At 34.8% G+C, this 16,470-nt stretch overlaps 2 protein-coding genes and 1 pseudogene across 2 annotated transcripts; all 3 read right to left on the bottom strand.

The window, feature by feature from the left end:
* Window positions 1-1,268: 1,268 nt before the first annotated feature.
* On the bottom strand, window positions 1,269-6,525 carry LOC121733981 (solute carrier family 22 member 1-like). Its single transcript, XM_042124395.1, has 10 exons — window positions 6,375-6,525; window positions 5,113-5,282; window positions 4,830-4,938; window positions 4,498-4,598; window positions 4,139-4,287; window positions 3,510-3,664; window positions 3,191-3,370; window positions 2,599-2,902; window positions 2,057-2,238; window positions 1,269-1,808 (listed from the first exon to the last, which is right to left on the bottom strand). The coding sequence occupies exons 1-10, from the start codon at window positions 6,384-6,386 to the stop codon at window positions 1,641-1,643; spliced, it is 1,530 nt and encodes a 509-aa protein (XP_041980329.1). The 5' UTR covers window positions 6,387-6,525; the 3' UTR covers window positions 1,269-1,640.
* An 84-nt stretch (window positions 6,526-6,609) lies between these two features.
* On the bottom strand, window positions 6,610-8,234 carry LOC121733909 (organic cation transporter protein-like; the record flags this gene model as incomplete). The annotated part of the gene is made up of 3 exons (XM_042124310.1): window positions 6,610-6,804; window positions 6,928-7,109; window positions 7,589-8,234. Coding segments are annotated over 3 exons (975 nt in total), but the record flags the coding sequence as incomplete, so codon positions are not given.
* Window positions 8,235-8,933: 699 nt separating this feature from the next.
* Window positions 8,934-12,159, bottom strand: LOC121733989 (annotated as a pseudogene).
* Between the last annotated feature and the right edge of the window lie 4,311 nt (window positions 12,160-16,470).

The raw sequence follows: 16,470 nt of genomic DNA, 5'->3' as shown, positions 1-16,470 counted from the left end.
GACACTCGCAGCATCAGAAGAGCTGCATGTGCGTTTTAAGAGGGAATAGGGTAATAGGGGAGGGTAGGGAAGGGAAGGGAATAGGGGAGGGTGGGATAGGGAATAGGGTAGGGGATTGGGCCTCCGGTAAACTCACTCACTCGGCGAAACACAGCGCAAGCGCTGTTTCACGCCTGTTTTATGTGAGAACGTGGTATTTATCCGGTCGAGCCGGCCCATTCGTGCCGAAGCATGGCTCTCCCACGTATGAATGAGCCTATAATTAATAATTATCCCAAAGATAAAATTGAAATACCTGACCTGGATTATAAAGTGGATTATATAAGGATATATTTACAACTAGATGACGCCTGCGCCAAAATTCGTTTATCGCGAGGGAACCGTACATTTTTCCGGAATAAAAAGTATCCTATGCCCTTCCTCGGGACTCAAAGTATCTCCATACCAAATTTCAGCTAAATCGGTTCAGCGGTTTGGGCGTGAAGAGGTAACAGAGAGACAGACAGACACACTTTTGCAATAATTATAATATTAGTATGGAAGTATGGATATGTCAATGAAATAACATTGGGATGGCAATAGCGTGTAAATAGCTAAATTGCCTGCGGGATATACATATTATACAAATACAAACGGGGGATACAAAGTTCTCAAAAATAAAACACTCCGGAATCCGTATCATGCCCGACTAACCTGTTCCATAGTCAGCAGGGGGTGCTCCTCAGGCAATTGCAGTAGCAGCAAGCCCGTTGGATCTTGTAGGAGCAAGATGATTGTCTTCTGTAGCGCGTGGTCCGCTCCGGAGCGTAGCTGAAGTACTCTTGAATTTTGATGCACTTTGGTCGGCCGACCACACAAAAGGTTCACAGCGATTATATTGAAAAACCAAAATAGAAAGAAACTTGAAATTCCAGCTGGATTAAGCCTTTTCAAGGAAAAATTATCAGAACAAAATTTTCTCGAATGCCATCAAAGCCGATCCGCAGCAAAAAGCGCCAGCAAACACTTTTCATCTGTCAAGTGTCAAAGATATGTATTCTTCTTATTCTTCCGACAGTGGTAAATTGCCATATTATGTTAAAGGTTCATCCAACGGTTGATGAACAGAAACTCCCAAACTGAGCTACATCCCAACAGTGGAAATCAAACACAACACAAATCCAAAGTGTAATTTGAGAACTTACTATTTAATTATTAAGGAAATTAAGGAAATATAATATATTAAATTATAACAAAATTAAGTGCGCAACCAAACATTATTATAAAAATAAGTGATATACATCTGGTTTTATTGAATAGATAACCATTTATATTTCGTAGATTACATTAACAAGGTAAATAACGTAAGCTTCCTTAAAAATCTATTAGGACATGTCGAGCTTAACTTAACACCTTAACACATAAGAGATTCTCCGTTTGAGTACATATACTGAAACAAATCGGCAGTTAGATCTTTGTAAGAGCATTTTATGGGCCAATGTCACCAATCGTTAATATCTTGATTAGGTCTCTTACTCGATTTAGAATGAATGGAAGAAGAGAAATTATATTTGATAAACAATGAACAATTACTTAATTACTCATAATATAATCAAGAGCCTTTGTTTTAGAAAATTTGACGATGTCAATATTAAAAATTCCTAAGCCGATACAGATTGTTTTACATTATTCTTGTCAATATTTTCAGCGTCTTTAATTTGTTGCGGTAGTTGCTGATGGGTGGTTTCCGGTAAAGAGAATGCCAGGACTACTGGTCCGACGGCTGCTAATCCAAACACGACACATGGAAGTCCAGGCATGTATTTCTCCTGAAAATAAATATCATCCAGACTTTAAACTTTAACCAGCTAATCTAAAGTGACCCATGAATACCAGGAAAAATTTCTAACGTTTAAAATTGACGTTTTATTCGTTATAACCTCAAGTTTATTAACCTGATAATATAAGTAATTTGGGTCCTAGGTAGAGCGAATCTACACATTATAAAAAAATCCAAAATAATCATCTTAGTCAGGTAAAATAAGAATGCAATTATATACCAAAGTAAAAATTTTACCAATAGTGGAGCCTGGGGCGACAATACTGAGCCAAGTCGACCAAATGACATGGCGATGTTGGTGAGGCTGTTGCGTGAAGTGGTCGGGAATATCTCCATGGCGACCACGCACACTGCGAATATCCCGTAGCTACTGCACATCTTGCCTAGTAAATAAAGGACGAGGGACGCCCACCAGATGGCTGAAAATTGTAAATCATTTGTAAATTTTCTAATTATGGTCATCTAAAGTTACTCGTGAAGTTAACGGAAACGATTTCTTGGCTGCGCTAAAATATATCGCTACAAAGTAAATCAATAATTTATTGAAAGTTCTTTCAAAATGTTCTTTTGTAATATTTAATTATTCGTTTTGGTGACCTACCACAATATGTTCATTAAAATTTAATAATTAGGTTCACTGATTTCAAAGCCAATTATTATTATTATTATAAAAGTATAATAATTCAATCTCTACTCTTTAAAAATGAAAATTAAGTACCTATCTAGAAGTATAAAATGTAAATTACATGAAAACATAACAAAAAGCAAAGACAACGTACATTTCGACACAAACACAGACGCAACAAACGTCACAACAGAGAGACCATATGCCACACAAATAGGTGCTCTCCTCCCAAACTTGTCCAGAGTGAATGCAGTAACGATTCTCGTCGGTATAGACGCGAGCATCACTGCTGTGAAGTTGACGTACTTGTTGCCGTTGATATTGACGGCGTATATAGACGTGCCCATGTTAACGAACATGCAACAGAACAGACAAGCTGCTATGAGGCATATACGTAGAAGTATCTTCTTTGATTTTAGTGCTGATATTATTGGTGTTTTTTCTACAGATGATTGTACCTTAAACATGAAATTATACTATTGACGATAACAATTTCTTGCTTTAGTATTAGAACCGTACATTCTTTTGCACTTTTCACTACTGATACTGATTTTATGCAAGATTTAGTATACTATAATATTCGAAACCTATTTGAAGAATCAATTGATCTTGTGTTTTCGTATCAAATTTATTTTAGCTAAGTTTCAAACTAAGTTCTAGTCAAATCTCTTAAAAGTGTTTGCACTAAGACGTAGCGAAAGATATTCGCTACGCTTACGACTATCAAAGTTATCGCTAAAGCCTACCTTGTAATTTGATTGATCTATAGATTCCTTAGCTATTGTATGCAGCGATTCAACGCTTGCATTAGACAGGGTTACATTATTAATTGTTGCTACTTTCTTCAATATATCAACTGCCTCTTCATTTCTATTTTGTGATAACAGCCATCTAACCCCTTCATCCATAATGTATTGGTAAAATACCTGAAACATAATTTAGTTTTAGTAGTCTGAGTTAATTTGATTTCGGATTAAATATACATAATATCGTTCCACAGAATACATAATAGTTTGAAGTAGAAAAATATGTAGACCATTTAATTTAAGAAGTAATAAAGATTACCACAGCCAAGAGAGGCGCATAAATTATCATCAGCATGTGTCTCCAATAGGGAACTTTCCACGAAATGACACCGAAAAGCGATCCGCCCAAGGTACTCACGATGTCAGTCACGCACAGAAACTTTACTCGCTTTTTCTCGCTCACTGTTTCTAATGCTGAAATAAGATATATTATTATTTGAATTGAAATAAATGAACCGGCACTAAGAAGAGAAAAAGGTTCTTAGTAACAGCTACCGGTAACAACATATTTTGCCCTACCTTTCCCTTCCTTACCTCCCGTACCCTGTAATCCCATTCCCTCTTAAAAGGCCGGCAACGCACCTGCAGCTCTTCTGATGTTGCTTGTGCCCATGGGCGACGGAAGTTGCTTTCCATCAGGTGACGCGTTTGCTCGTTTGCCCTCTTATTTCATAAAAAAACATAGTACATTTGTGTTCTTCGTCTTTAAATTCTTAACCCCTTTTGGACCTTCAGTAACACAACAAACAACGCAAATATTATTTCATGTCAATTGTCCGCGAGTTCATAGCTTTTATCTGGTCGGCCGATGCAGACTGTATCATGGTTTCACTCGACGAAAATGCCAAAAAGTTACTTATTACAAGTTTTGTAATTAAAGAATCATACACAATACTATAGACGAGTTGCTATAACCCAGAGCAGATTCAAGTAACTCAAAAAATAGAAGCAGCCAGTAGTTGTAGACGAAAGTCTTGAGTAGGCCAGGGATGGCTACGGTCAAAGTACTGAATATAACCATGTTCTTCCTCCCGTATCTGAGGAAAATAAACATCATTTAGTTAAAAATAAAATATAATGATAAGATAAGAATTATCTAGTAATCATGCCAATAAGTAACGGAAATTATAAATATAAACTTAATGTTACATCAATCAATCAATCAATCAATATAAAAAAGCTAGACTTTGTGTTTTGAAAAATCTGAAAACTACATTTTTTTGTCTGAAAATGAGAAATTACGTTACCTGTCAGATAAATATCCAGTAACTATTATTGATAGCATTAGTCCAGCGTTATGGACGGTTCCAATCAACGTTTGTTTCCATGGATCACATCCTAGATTGAACTGAGAAGAAAGATAACGTTTTGCTTACGATAGTCAAAATACGAATGTTTTTAATATTATGATAGGTAATAAAATTTCACTAAAACCACACATCTTTCAGAGATAAAAGTAGGCTTGCAATAACATACTGTGATAAGGTCTAATACTAGGTGAAATAAGTTTTGAGCAAATATTGATAATATTATTAGACACAGTCTGCATTAATAAGTTTTATCTTTATTAGGCACAAACCTCCGCTACAATGCTATCATAACTATCGTACACGATATCCTGGCAAGGGCAGACAGAATCGCTTGATAAAGTACCATTACTGCTCGTCGATATAATATTATCATTACATCTGAAAACAAAGACGAACATAATAAGTAATAAAAAAATGAACGGACTATCACAATAACAGAAATAAATAAGAGATCAAAGAATCAATGACCTACATTCGGCATTGAAAGGCTTTAGGCTGATAGTAATGATGATAATGAAGATATTAACTGTAATAGGAATTGTCCGTATTTACCTAAAAGACACATCAGCGGCTGCAAAGACGAAGTTAAGACTGCACATGTAGAGAAAGGAATCTCGCAAGCACAGCAGGGTGATAAGTATTATTTGGTATCTGCCAAAACTTCCAATTTCATTCAGGATGCCGTCCAAGTTGAATGGTTCTTTCTTCTCCGTACCCTCCATCTATATAGATGTTTGTATTTAAGTGCTTGCCCGGTAGTTGAAGTTTAATATTGACAATTTTCATTTTCTTTTATATCACACAAACCTTGTTCACATATTTAAAATCATAAAATCACTTACAATTGTGTTACTGTTTGAGCAAATTATTTGCTGCTGTTTTTATTTTATCGGAGTAGTTGTAAATAATAATAAAAAAAAATAATACTAAAGGAATAAAATAAATCCGTTCAACTGGACAGACGAGTAAATAGGTTTGATCTATGCAACATTTTTATTAAAGACGGCCGCATCACAATAAAATAAAGTTTTGGATTTCATTGCTGCTACAGTTGCAGTAAAAAGTTATTCCTTTTTTCATACTTAAAAATAATGAGGAAAAATATTATGTTACATGATTGTGGTCACCATTAATATTTTGCAATTTAGCCCACTACAGTTAAAATATAACAAGAGCAATATTTATCAAGTACTTATGCTACAACATTACTGTGTTCATACCTAAATAGACAATTAATACTCAAAACATCTTCAACGTAGGTATGTCTTTAAAAATTATATGAAGACATTTTTTTTTCAAATTCAAATTAAAATGTATATAATGTCCTATTACATTACATATGGAATAACAAACGCAGTGAAGCGATGTCTATTATAAATAATTTTATATTATTCATGACCAGATTATTATTGGTCTTTGTTCATCATCGGGCATGTCAAAATTTAGCAGAAAAATTCAGTCACTTTTTCGACTATTTCTTAGTAATAATATTACTATCTTTCATTTTGTATTTCAGTCGAGGCGTTTACAGTATAAAATCTCGAATACAAAAAAATATAAAGCGTCTGATATAATTGTCATTTACACATTTTTTTTATTTTTTTCCATATTTTCTCTTCGTGTTTATAATAATTATGACTATATTATACTTTTCACTAAATGATTGCTTAGTAATTTTGCTTCTTATGATTATTAAGCCTCGTAACTCGTTTACCAACTTTTTACCTGTTGAGTTATTTTCTCTCTTCTCTCGCACATGAAGTTGTACAATAAAATAATATTTACATATTAAAATCTTACTATTTCAAACTTACTTGCTCAGTCATTTTGCTTAGTTTGATTTCAAGACATCTTCAGTTTCATTTGTAAGAATATTTTCAACAAGTTTTAGAAGCATAATATTGGCACACCTAACCCTGATGACAAAAATTTACTAATGTTTGCTTATACATTGACGATTCGCTATGCAAACTACAACGGTGATAAGAATTGTCTGTGAGTTAAAACTACTAAAATTTCAAATTCATTTATTGTAGCATAATAAATAGGTACCTATTGCTATTATCAAATTATTTAAATTAAAATAATGTTCTTTTATCACGTTTTGACCAACTTTTGTCCTATATTCGACGCATCTTCCATTGAATCTGGGAGTTTGGTGCCAAGAGTCTCTGGTGTGATAAAGACTAGGATTCCTGATAGTAGAGCGAACGAGGCGAATAGTATAAATGGCAGTTTATCACCCTGAAAAAAATATGCGTGTTTGAAATAAAAGATTACTATAGAGTATAGGAGATTGTATAAATTGTTTGTAAAATGTTAGGTTATAATTTAAATTTAATTGTTTAAAAATAATAGAGTGCTTACAAATGCAGGCGTAAGAGGTGCAACTCCGGCACCAATTCTTCCCATCATAGATGAAAAAGCAAACAGGCTATGTCGATATTTAGTCGGGTATAATTCTGCTGTATACACATAAACTGAAGTCATGACCATCGCTATAGAGTACTTGCCAATCAAGTACACGGTTAAAATTGCTCCATACTGATCTAAAAATAAACGAAACACATAAATGCTTATATCAAAAGACTTAACATTTCTAGAGGTAGAAAAAAAACCTGAAGCCGACGAACTCAAAGCGTCTTTCTTACGACTAAGATAAATCTTTCAAAAGTTTAAATCCGGCCGTTTAGGCTCTAGAGTCAGTTTCAAAGGTATATAAATACATAAAAGATAAAATTTTACAGTAATAAAATAGTATAGAAGTAAAATTACAGTCAAAGTATTACTTCAAGGCTGTCTACGATAAAACAAAAATTATGTGTCATCTATAAGTACGACTCAATAAGGAGTCAGAATTGTTATCGGTAGAAGTGAATTATAATCCAGCTGATTAGGCTTAGCCTTCACCTATAATTCTTAATTAAATAGGTACCATCTTTGTTCTGATTATAAACTATAGTAGACGATCATAATATTACTATTTTTCCTTAAAGTAAGATAATGAGCACTATAATTACTTAAGTACCTGTTGGTATAAGCAAATACGCAATTTGGCAAGCGCTACAAATCCAAAAGGCTGCAATCAGTACAGGCTTTCTTCCAATCCTATCCATAAGGAAAACGGCTGTCCAGTACCCAGGAATTTCAACCGCAGAGACGGAGATATAGTTAACATAGCGATTTCCGGACAAATTGACAGAGTTTATAGACATTCCGTAGTAGATAAAAGTGTTGGTGATCCACCATATCGGGGAAATCAAAGCTCTTATTAGAATCTGCTTATTCCTGAACACGAGAACGATGAGCCATGGTTCATTTTTCTGTTGAGCATTATCAATCGCTCTCTGCTTCTTATCTTCCTCGTCCGATTCTCTCAGAGCTACTAAAGATTTTTCAGATAATTGTTTTCCATTAACGCGAGCTACTTCTTTCAAAACTTGTTCTGCCTCCTCAAATCTTCCCTTGCTCATGTACCATCGGACCGATTCTGATATTAACCAGAAGTAGGATATGGTTATGAATTGCGGGATGTAAAGAGTGAGGGTGAGCATCTGCCAATTTGGTATGGCCCATGCTATCAAGCCCAACATTATTTGACCCACGGAGAAGAATGTGTTCATGGTTGCACCGACAGCTACTCGGTACTGCGGGCCAACTAACTCCATTACTAAAAAATGTCAAAAAGTATGATATTATAATCAAAATCTTCTATTAATAATAATTTAACATCATCAATCAAAAATTTTAGGGACCTGCTCGAAATTGATTGATAGAGCCTATCGCTGTTTATCTAATTGTATTTGAAAGTTTTTGTTTTCATACACATCGTATCTCATGACAATTAAGAAATCGCTTTTGTATTAACCTAGATTAGATTTTTTTGGGATCGCATCAATGAAAAATTGAATGAGCCATAAAGTCAGACGCAGACCACGTGAAAATTATCAGTTTAGAGATAAACAGTTATCCTTTTTATAGGACTATCGGTCATTTATTGCGGCAATTTGATTACAATGTCGTAAAAACTAAAAAAACCGGTGGATTCCAGAGATATTATGATTTCGATAATAATAATAAACATTTATTCAAGAACTTTGGGCACTACACCACGCTACGTTACTAAATAAAACGTAAACACACAGTTAAAATGAAGTTGACATGAAAATACCAAATAGTATGAAATGTAACTAGCCTAACTAAGATTTACGACTATCGATAGAATTTAGAATTTCAAGATTTTCATTAAATAATAACGACAGGAAAAGCAAGGTATCAGAAAATAAAACTATATATTATAAAATTCCGCATCAATAAAAAATTAGTTCAAAGACTTAAATTTTCTTTAAAAAAAAGAAAATTATAATTCTTAGTCAACTAGTTTTTCTTGGAGATGTATTCGGCCTCCTCCATGGTGTCAGGTAAGTTCGTCCCCAGAGTCTCGGGAGTGGTGAATATCAGCAGACCGGAGACCAGCGCGAAGCCACCGAACATGGTTGGATGGGAGCTGCTCCCACACCTCCGAAGCCTGAAACACAGAGATGATAATTGCTATTACGAGACACAGGATTTCATACAAATTTCGATATTTTTTAAAAAATGGTGCCTCGATTGCACGATTTGTAAATCCTATAATGAGTCGATTCATAGATGTGAAGGTGAGAAATGAAGAGGATGAGAACTCACAAGAGCAGGCGTTAATGGTGCAGTGATGGAGCCGAGGCGTCCCACCATGGATGTGAAAGCAAAGAGGCTGTGCCGGTATTTAGTAGGAAATAGCTCGGTGGTGTACATGTATACTGAGGTAATCACCATCGCAATACAATACTTGCCAATCAGGTAGAAGGTAAGAGAGATGCCTTCGTTACCTGAAACATGAGGAATCGTCTGGAATATTTTGATAATCGATGTGGAATTCTAGCTAAGGTAGTTTGATGCTAGCTGGTAATCTTGTAACATACCGATATGGAGTGATTTAATTAGTGATTAAATTTAGTAATCTAATTAAGAGTTTGTCAAAATCCGTATTGAGGTTATATTTTAATGTTTCTCATTTAATAAAAGTAATCTTTATCTGAGACCATCAGTTGTGAACCTGTGTTACCTTCGGGCATAAAAGCGAAAGCAAACTGGCAAACAGCGCACATCCAGTAGCCGATGATGAGAACTGGTTTTCTGCCGATACGATCCAACAGCAGGATAGCAGTCCAGTAGCCAGGTATTCCGACAGCCGCCACGGATATATAGTTTACATATATATTTCCAGATAGATTCACCGCATTGATTGACATGCCAAAGTAAATTAGGGTGTTTGTGATCCACCATATCGGCGATACTATGCATCTAAATAATATTACTCGCGACCGGACTACTTGTAAGGGTAGCCACATTTCCTTCGGATTTTCTCTCGTCTTCTCAGCTTCGGCTGTAGCTCTCAATGCTTTTATAGATTTTTCTGATAGAATTTGTTGTTCCTCTTTGCTACCTTTTTAAGGATTTCCTCCGATTCTTCGTAACGTCCCTTGCTCATAAGCCATCTGACCGATTCTGATAATATCCAGAAATATGAGACTAAAAGTAGTTGAGGAGCGTACGCAGCCTGGGTGAGAGACCTCCACTGCGGCACTGCCCACGCTATTAGGCCAAGGATCACTTGACCTACTGCGAATAGCGCTGACATGGTTTCACCGACCACTACACGATATTTGGGCCCGACCAGCTAAGTCACTGAAAAGTAAAGTGAATTAGATATATCAAATGCTTAAAATGATGTCGGCAAGCATCGTACTACAAAAGCATGTGAATTACTTAACTTAATTGGCCCACAAAAATTAAAAACACAGATGCTTTTAATTTCCTCGTTTTGTTAAACATAGATTTTAAATTATTGTAAATAAAAAAGTAATTATTTTACCTAAAATATAGCAGGATGAATAAGCCCCAGCTCCGACTGTAGATTCAAGAACCTCCAATGTAAGGAACCATTCGTAGGAGTTGACGAATGATCGGACGAGACCTATCCAGCCAGTGTTAAAAGCATTGAGTGTGAGGGCCACTCGACGGCCCCAGCGATCTGATATGTATCCAGTGATGGGCAGGACAATGAGTGTACCAACAGTCCTTACGGATCCGATAAGGGATCGACGCTATTCATCGCAAGCCATGTCGAACTGAAAATATAGTAAGATAAATTATTTTGAGAAGTAAATATAACAGGTGAAATTAAATAAAGTTTGTTGTTACGTATATTTTTTTACATAAAAAAGGAATAATCAGTATTCATTTATTATAACCTGAGAAAAGAAGAACTTAACTTATCTTTTATATACAAAAACAATTAAAGATAAAAAATAGAAAGAGTACTATTTCTTACAGTGTGATTAGTTTCTGCGAGACACTATACTTACATCGTAGACAACGCTGAAGTCATTTTCGTAAACGTATTCCTCGCAGCTTACTTTGAGTTCGATATTGAACCAAAAAGCTGGACACACATTGGAGCTATTGGTGATGGTGGCAGTTGCGTATCGCCGGCAGTTGTCGATGCTATTACTGTTTTCGTCATATGGGATGATATTTGGGACCCACGAGGGTAGATATTCCGGCATATCTAGATCACATTCAGGTATCAGGCACCTGAAAATCAGTGAAATTATTACTATTCTGGTGTAAAACACTGATACGAAAGAAAAACAAGTATACTGAAAAAATAATAAGCTATTTAATCAATTCTTACGCAGAATTTGCTGCTCCTTTACTTTTACTTTTATTCACTATGGAAACATAACCCAAATTTAAGCTTCCTGATCCTTGGAGACCCCAACTAATGATTTTGACAAAACATATTATTAATATTATGGGATAAATAACTTGAACAGAAAACGAAAGATACGATAATTAATCTTTGCGGATTATATTCAGAATATTTAATCAACACAAATTCATTATTAATTTTTTTTCTTTGGACGTTACACACCACGTCAGTCTGGCCCCGTGCTAAGTACCTAAAGGACTTGTGTTACAGGTACCAGACAACGGAAATATATTTAATACTTTTATACTATACATATTATAAATTATTTAAGATTTTTATTATATCATACACATATTTAATACACATCCAGACCCGGGAACATTGAAAACTTTTTGTTCCGTCGTCGGGATTCGAACCCGTAACCCCCGGCTTGAGCTACCAACGCGCTCACCACTACGCCACAGAGGCCGTCAAATTTAAAAAAAATATTATCAAAGATACGATCTAATGAGATGACTAATGAGTAAGGAGCTACTACATCTGGTAGCAACTCTTATCACATTGGCGATGACTTGTATCAACTTACCTGGTTGAGATTCTTGCTGTTGTGAAAATGTATTCCCCGGAAGCGAACGCTGAAAATATTACAGGCAGTGCAGCCAGGACGACCGCTATTATCTGATACTTTCCAAATTGCCCCACCTCTTCAACGAGTATTTTATCCAAATCCAGCTTTTCATGAGTTTGCACATTTCCAGACTTTTCTAAATCTGAATTTTGTGGTCTTGCAGATGTGTAAACATATTTTTCGAAAACCGTCTCCCCGGACATTTCGCCCACCTAGTTGTTCGTAGCTATTTTCCTAGCCCCAAACTAATAATAAGAATAGTAAAAAAATATTTATTTCTCACCACACAATATTATATTATGACAGATACATAATTAAAATAGATACATGATTAAAAATATTGAATACATAAATTACATAACAATAATATTATCGTTTGGATTTGTATGGGAGACAGGTGCCTAAGCTGACTAAAAACTGAAGGATTTCAGCCTCAGCATTAGCGATTATTATCAATCTGTGACATAATTAACAATATTGATAAAACAATCAAAACATCAATACAATTGAATGAAAACTAGTATTTTGTTCTCTATTAATTAATAATGTTATCAGAATTGATATTAGTAGATTGATGACACTTCGAATAAACAGCTTTACAAGCTACGATGGTGACAACAATTGTATGGTCTGAGTGAGTACAAACTACTACTACTTGTGGCGTTTTGTCCCTATGGTCTAGTAAAGATAAATAAAACGTCAACAAAATCAAAATCAAATCAAATCAAAATTGTTTTATTTCTGAATAAATTTAAAATAAATGTTTTCAGAAAGTCCTACATGATGCCTACCACCGGTTCGGGAACTAACCCAGCGAGAAGAACCGGCGTAAGAAACTCGCACGGGGCCCACTTTTTTACCAAAAAAAGTGAGAAAAAAAATAATCTTTTAAAATAAAGTTTACAATTTTGTAACTAAATATTATATAACAATATCCACATACATAATTGTAAGTCCTATAATAATGAAGAAGTAGCCTTGCAAGAAGCCTTCCTACTCCCAAGGTGTGCCATCGTTTATGAAATCATTGGCTTTGGCACACAAACGTTCTTTAACTACTTTTTTAAATTTATTAATGGAAAGATTTTGAACGTTTTCTGGGATTTTGTTGTAAAGGCGTATACATTGACTTTTAAAAGATTTACTGACTTTACTAAGTCTGATCACCGGCATATCTAGCTTGTGCTTATTTCTAGTATTCCTTGAGTGAATGTCACTTTTAACTTTAAATTTACTTATATTTTTTCTAACATATATTACATTATCCAAAATGTATTGAGAAGCAACAGTTAGAATACCAATTTCTTTAAATTTATCTCTCAGAGATTCTAAAGCAGACATTTTATAAATAGAACGTATGGCTCGCTTCTGCAGCACAAATATTGTATTAATGTCGGCAGCGTTTCCCCATAAAAGGATTCCATATGACATCCTACTATGAAAATAACTAAAATATACTAATCGTGCCGTATCTTCGTCAGAAATTTCCCTAATTTTTTTGACTGCATATGCTGCAGAACTGAGCCTACCTACAAGATTAACAATGTGAGGACCCCACTGTAATTTACTATCAAGTGTACCTAAGAATACAGTGTTGTCTACCAAATTCATCTTCTCATCATTTAATACTACATTGGTTTGGACTTGCCTAACATTGGGCAAAGTAAACTTTTTGTTTTACTAGAATTTAAAAGTAAGTTATTAACATTAAACCAATGTACTATTTTTGAGAGAGCACTGTTTACCTCGTCGTAGTTCGACTGTTGTCGCTTCACTTTAAAAATAAGTGAAGTGTCATCAGCAAAAAGCACTATCTCATTATTATTATCCTTAACTAGATAAGGTAAGTCATTTATATAGATGAGAAAAAGAAATGGGCCTAATATAGATCCCTGTGGGACACATAATTCTATTTTGGTTCCTTTGGACCTTTTACTATTTACCTCAACCCTTTGAGTCCTATTTTTAAGGTAAGAAGTCAAAAGGCTGAGAGCAGAGTCTTTAATTCCGTAGTGGCGCAATTTCCTGATCAATGTAGCATGCTCAACACAATCGAAGGCTTTGGAGAGATCGCAAAACACACCTAAGGCATCCTGCGACTCCTCCCAAGCCTCAAAAATACTGCAAAGAAGTCCTATACCAGCATCCGTTGTGGATCGACCCTTAGTAAATCCGTATTGATTATCATGTAATAAATTATTAGAATTAAAATGTACTAGTCATTGTTTTAAAATAATTTTTTCAAATATTTTACTAAAGGTCGGTAGAATTGATATAGGCCTGAAGTTCATTCAACAATTTTTAAAATTTAATTTTAAAATAACGGTCTGGGTTCTAGTGCCTGATCTGGTTTTGGGGCTATTGTACTCTCCTGGTATCCAGCCTTCAGGAGACAAGGGCACCGCACCGGCGAGAACAGGGACCATGTGGAAGTCCACCCAACCAGCAAAGTAATCCTGGAATGCGATTTTATAATACTATTTGGACTTATATAGCTCCGATGATGGTTTTGGTATTTGCTACTGCACTTTTATCAGCATAAATGAATGCCGTTTTTACTTCAGTACGTTTCATGCAAGTAAATGGACACAGTAGACTCTACCAAGATGCCTTCGTTGTAAACTGACAATAATGTCATACAATACTATACTGAAGTATGCAATATTCACTATGTAGAGATAAATTTTCATGTTTGGAAAACCGCAGTCACACGTTGTCAAAGTGCTACGGTAGGTAGGTATATGTAACGTGTGACTACGCCTTTCCAAACATGATAAGTGTATCTCTACATAGTGAATATTGCATACTTCAGAATAGTATTGTATGACATTATTGTCAATTTACAACGAAGGCATCTTGGTAGAGTCTACTGTATCCATTTACTTGCAACTACATTAGCAACTTTGTTTAGTTCAGTATTCTGAAAATCTTGTTTTATACTTTTTCAGCGTCGTTATTTTGTCGTAGTTGGGTTTTAGTTTTTTTATTTTTTATTTTATTTTTGGCTTATATTCGACGCATTTTCCATAGTACCAGGTAGTTTGGAGCTAAGGGTGTAATGATAGTACTGCGAACGAAGCGAATATTATAAATCGTCGCTCATTACATTCATACCCTGAAAGAAAAAACCAAGTTTTTTTTTAAATAAAAATTAACAAAGGATATAAATACATGAAACATAATTTTACAGTATTCAAAATAGTATTGAAGTTAAATCAAATAGTATTAGTGCAAGATCGTCGTCGTCAAACGCAGCAGTCTACGTTAAAACAAAAATCATGTGTCATCTATAACTACGACTGATCAAGGAGTCAGAATAATTGTTATCGATAGGAGTGAATAACAATCCACCTGATTAGGCTTAGCCTTAATCTATAATTCTTAATTAAATACCATCTTTGTTCTGATTGTAAGCTGCAGTAGACGATCACATTAGTAATTAACTACCTCGAAGTAAAAAAAATGCACTCTTACTTACCTATAGCACAGTATAGCAATATGACATAGGGACTAATATTGCTATACTGTGCCTATAGGTATGATGAAATTTGGCAAGCGCCACAAATCCATAAGGCTATGATCAGTCCGGGCTTTCTCCCCATCTTATTTATAAGATAAAGTGATGTCTAGTGTCCAGAAATTTCAACCAAAGAGACAGAAATAAGTAACATAGCGATTTCCGGACATATTGACAGAGTTGATAGACATTCCGTTGTAGATATAGGTGTTGGTGATCAACCAGATCGGTGAAATCAAAGCTTTTATTAGGATCTGTTTATTCCTGAGCACAAGAACTATGAGCCACGGTTCGTTTTTCTGTTGAGCCTTATCGATAGCTCTCTGCTACTAAAGATTTATCAGATACTTGTTTCCCATTTACACGCAAGCTACATCTTTCAAAACCTGTTCTGCCTCCTCGCATCTTCCATTGCTGTACCATATTCTGACTGATTTTTATATTAGCCGGAACATCTGGCCTAGAAGTAGGATATCGTCATGAACTGCAGGATTTATAGAGTGAGAGTGAGCATCTGCCAATTTGGCACGACCCATGTTATCAAGCCCATGCTATTAAGCAAGTATTTGACCACGGAGAAAAAATTTACTCCTGTAACTTTACAGGTAACGATAAACACTTCGGAAGTTTTCGTTTAAATATTTTGTCTTTTGAAAAAAAAAATGATTTGAAACAAAATATTATGCATACTCCGTTTTTTGATAAAAACCAACTGATATACTTACTATAATAATATAATACTTAAGTATACAATTCAGGCTACTTTTTGTTTTCGTTCATTTACTATTACACCAATGAGAGCCACTTATTTTTTTAAAACACATATACTATGTTATTATGGAGGTGTGTTTTTCTCTTCATAAAATTATCAAAGACTTCTATTTAAACTGATGAAAATGATACAGCAAATTGAAAGTCACTTTGGTGACCTTGAAATTTTTTGCTTGTCTTATAATGTCTTAAAACAATTAATGAATACAAACATATTATTATTTTCTCTTTATATTTACA

The sequence above is a fragment of the Aricia agestis genome, chromosome 14, assembly GCF_905147365.1.
Source record: "Aricia agestis chromosome 14, ilAriAges1.1, whole genome shotgun sequence".
NCBI lineage: Eukaryota > Metazoa > Arthropoda > Insecta > Lepidoptera > Lycaenidae > Aricia > Aricia agestis.
The sequence above is the reverse complement of the archived record's forward strand: the minus strand, read 5'-3'. Positions and strand labels throughout refer to the sequence as shown.

Excerpts from the sequence above, each read along its gene's own strand:
- LOC121733981 (XM_042124395.1), bottom strand. Across the intron at positions 4,939-5,112 it reads GCCGCTGATGTGTCTTTTAG|ATGTAATGATAATATTATAT; the intron begins GTAAATACGGAC and ends CTTTGTTTTCAG. Across the intron at positions 2,903-3,190 it reads TAGATCAATCAAATTACAAG|GTACAATCATCTGTAGAAAA; the intron begins GTAGGCTTTAGC and ends TTCATGTTTAAG.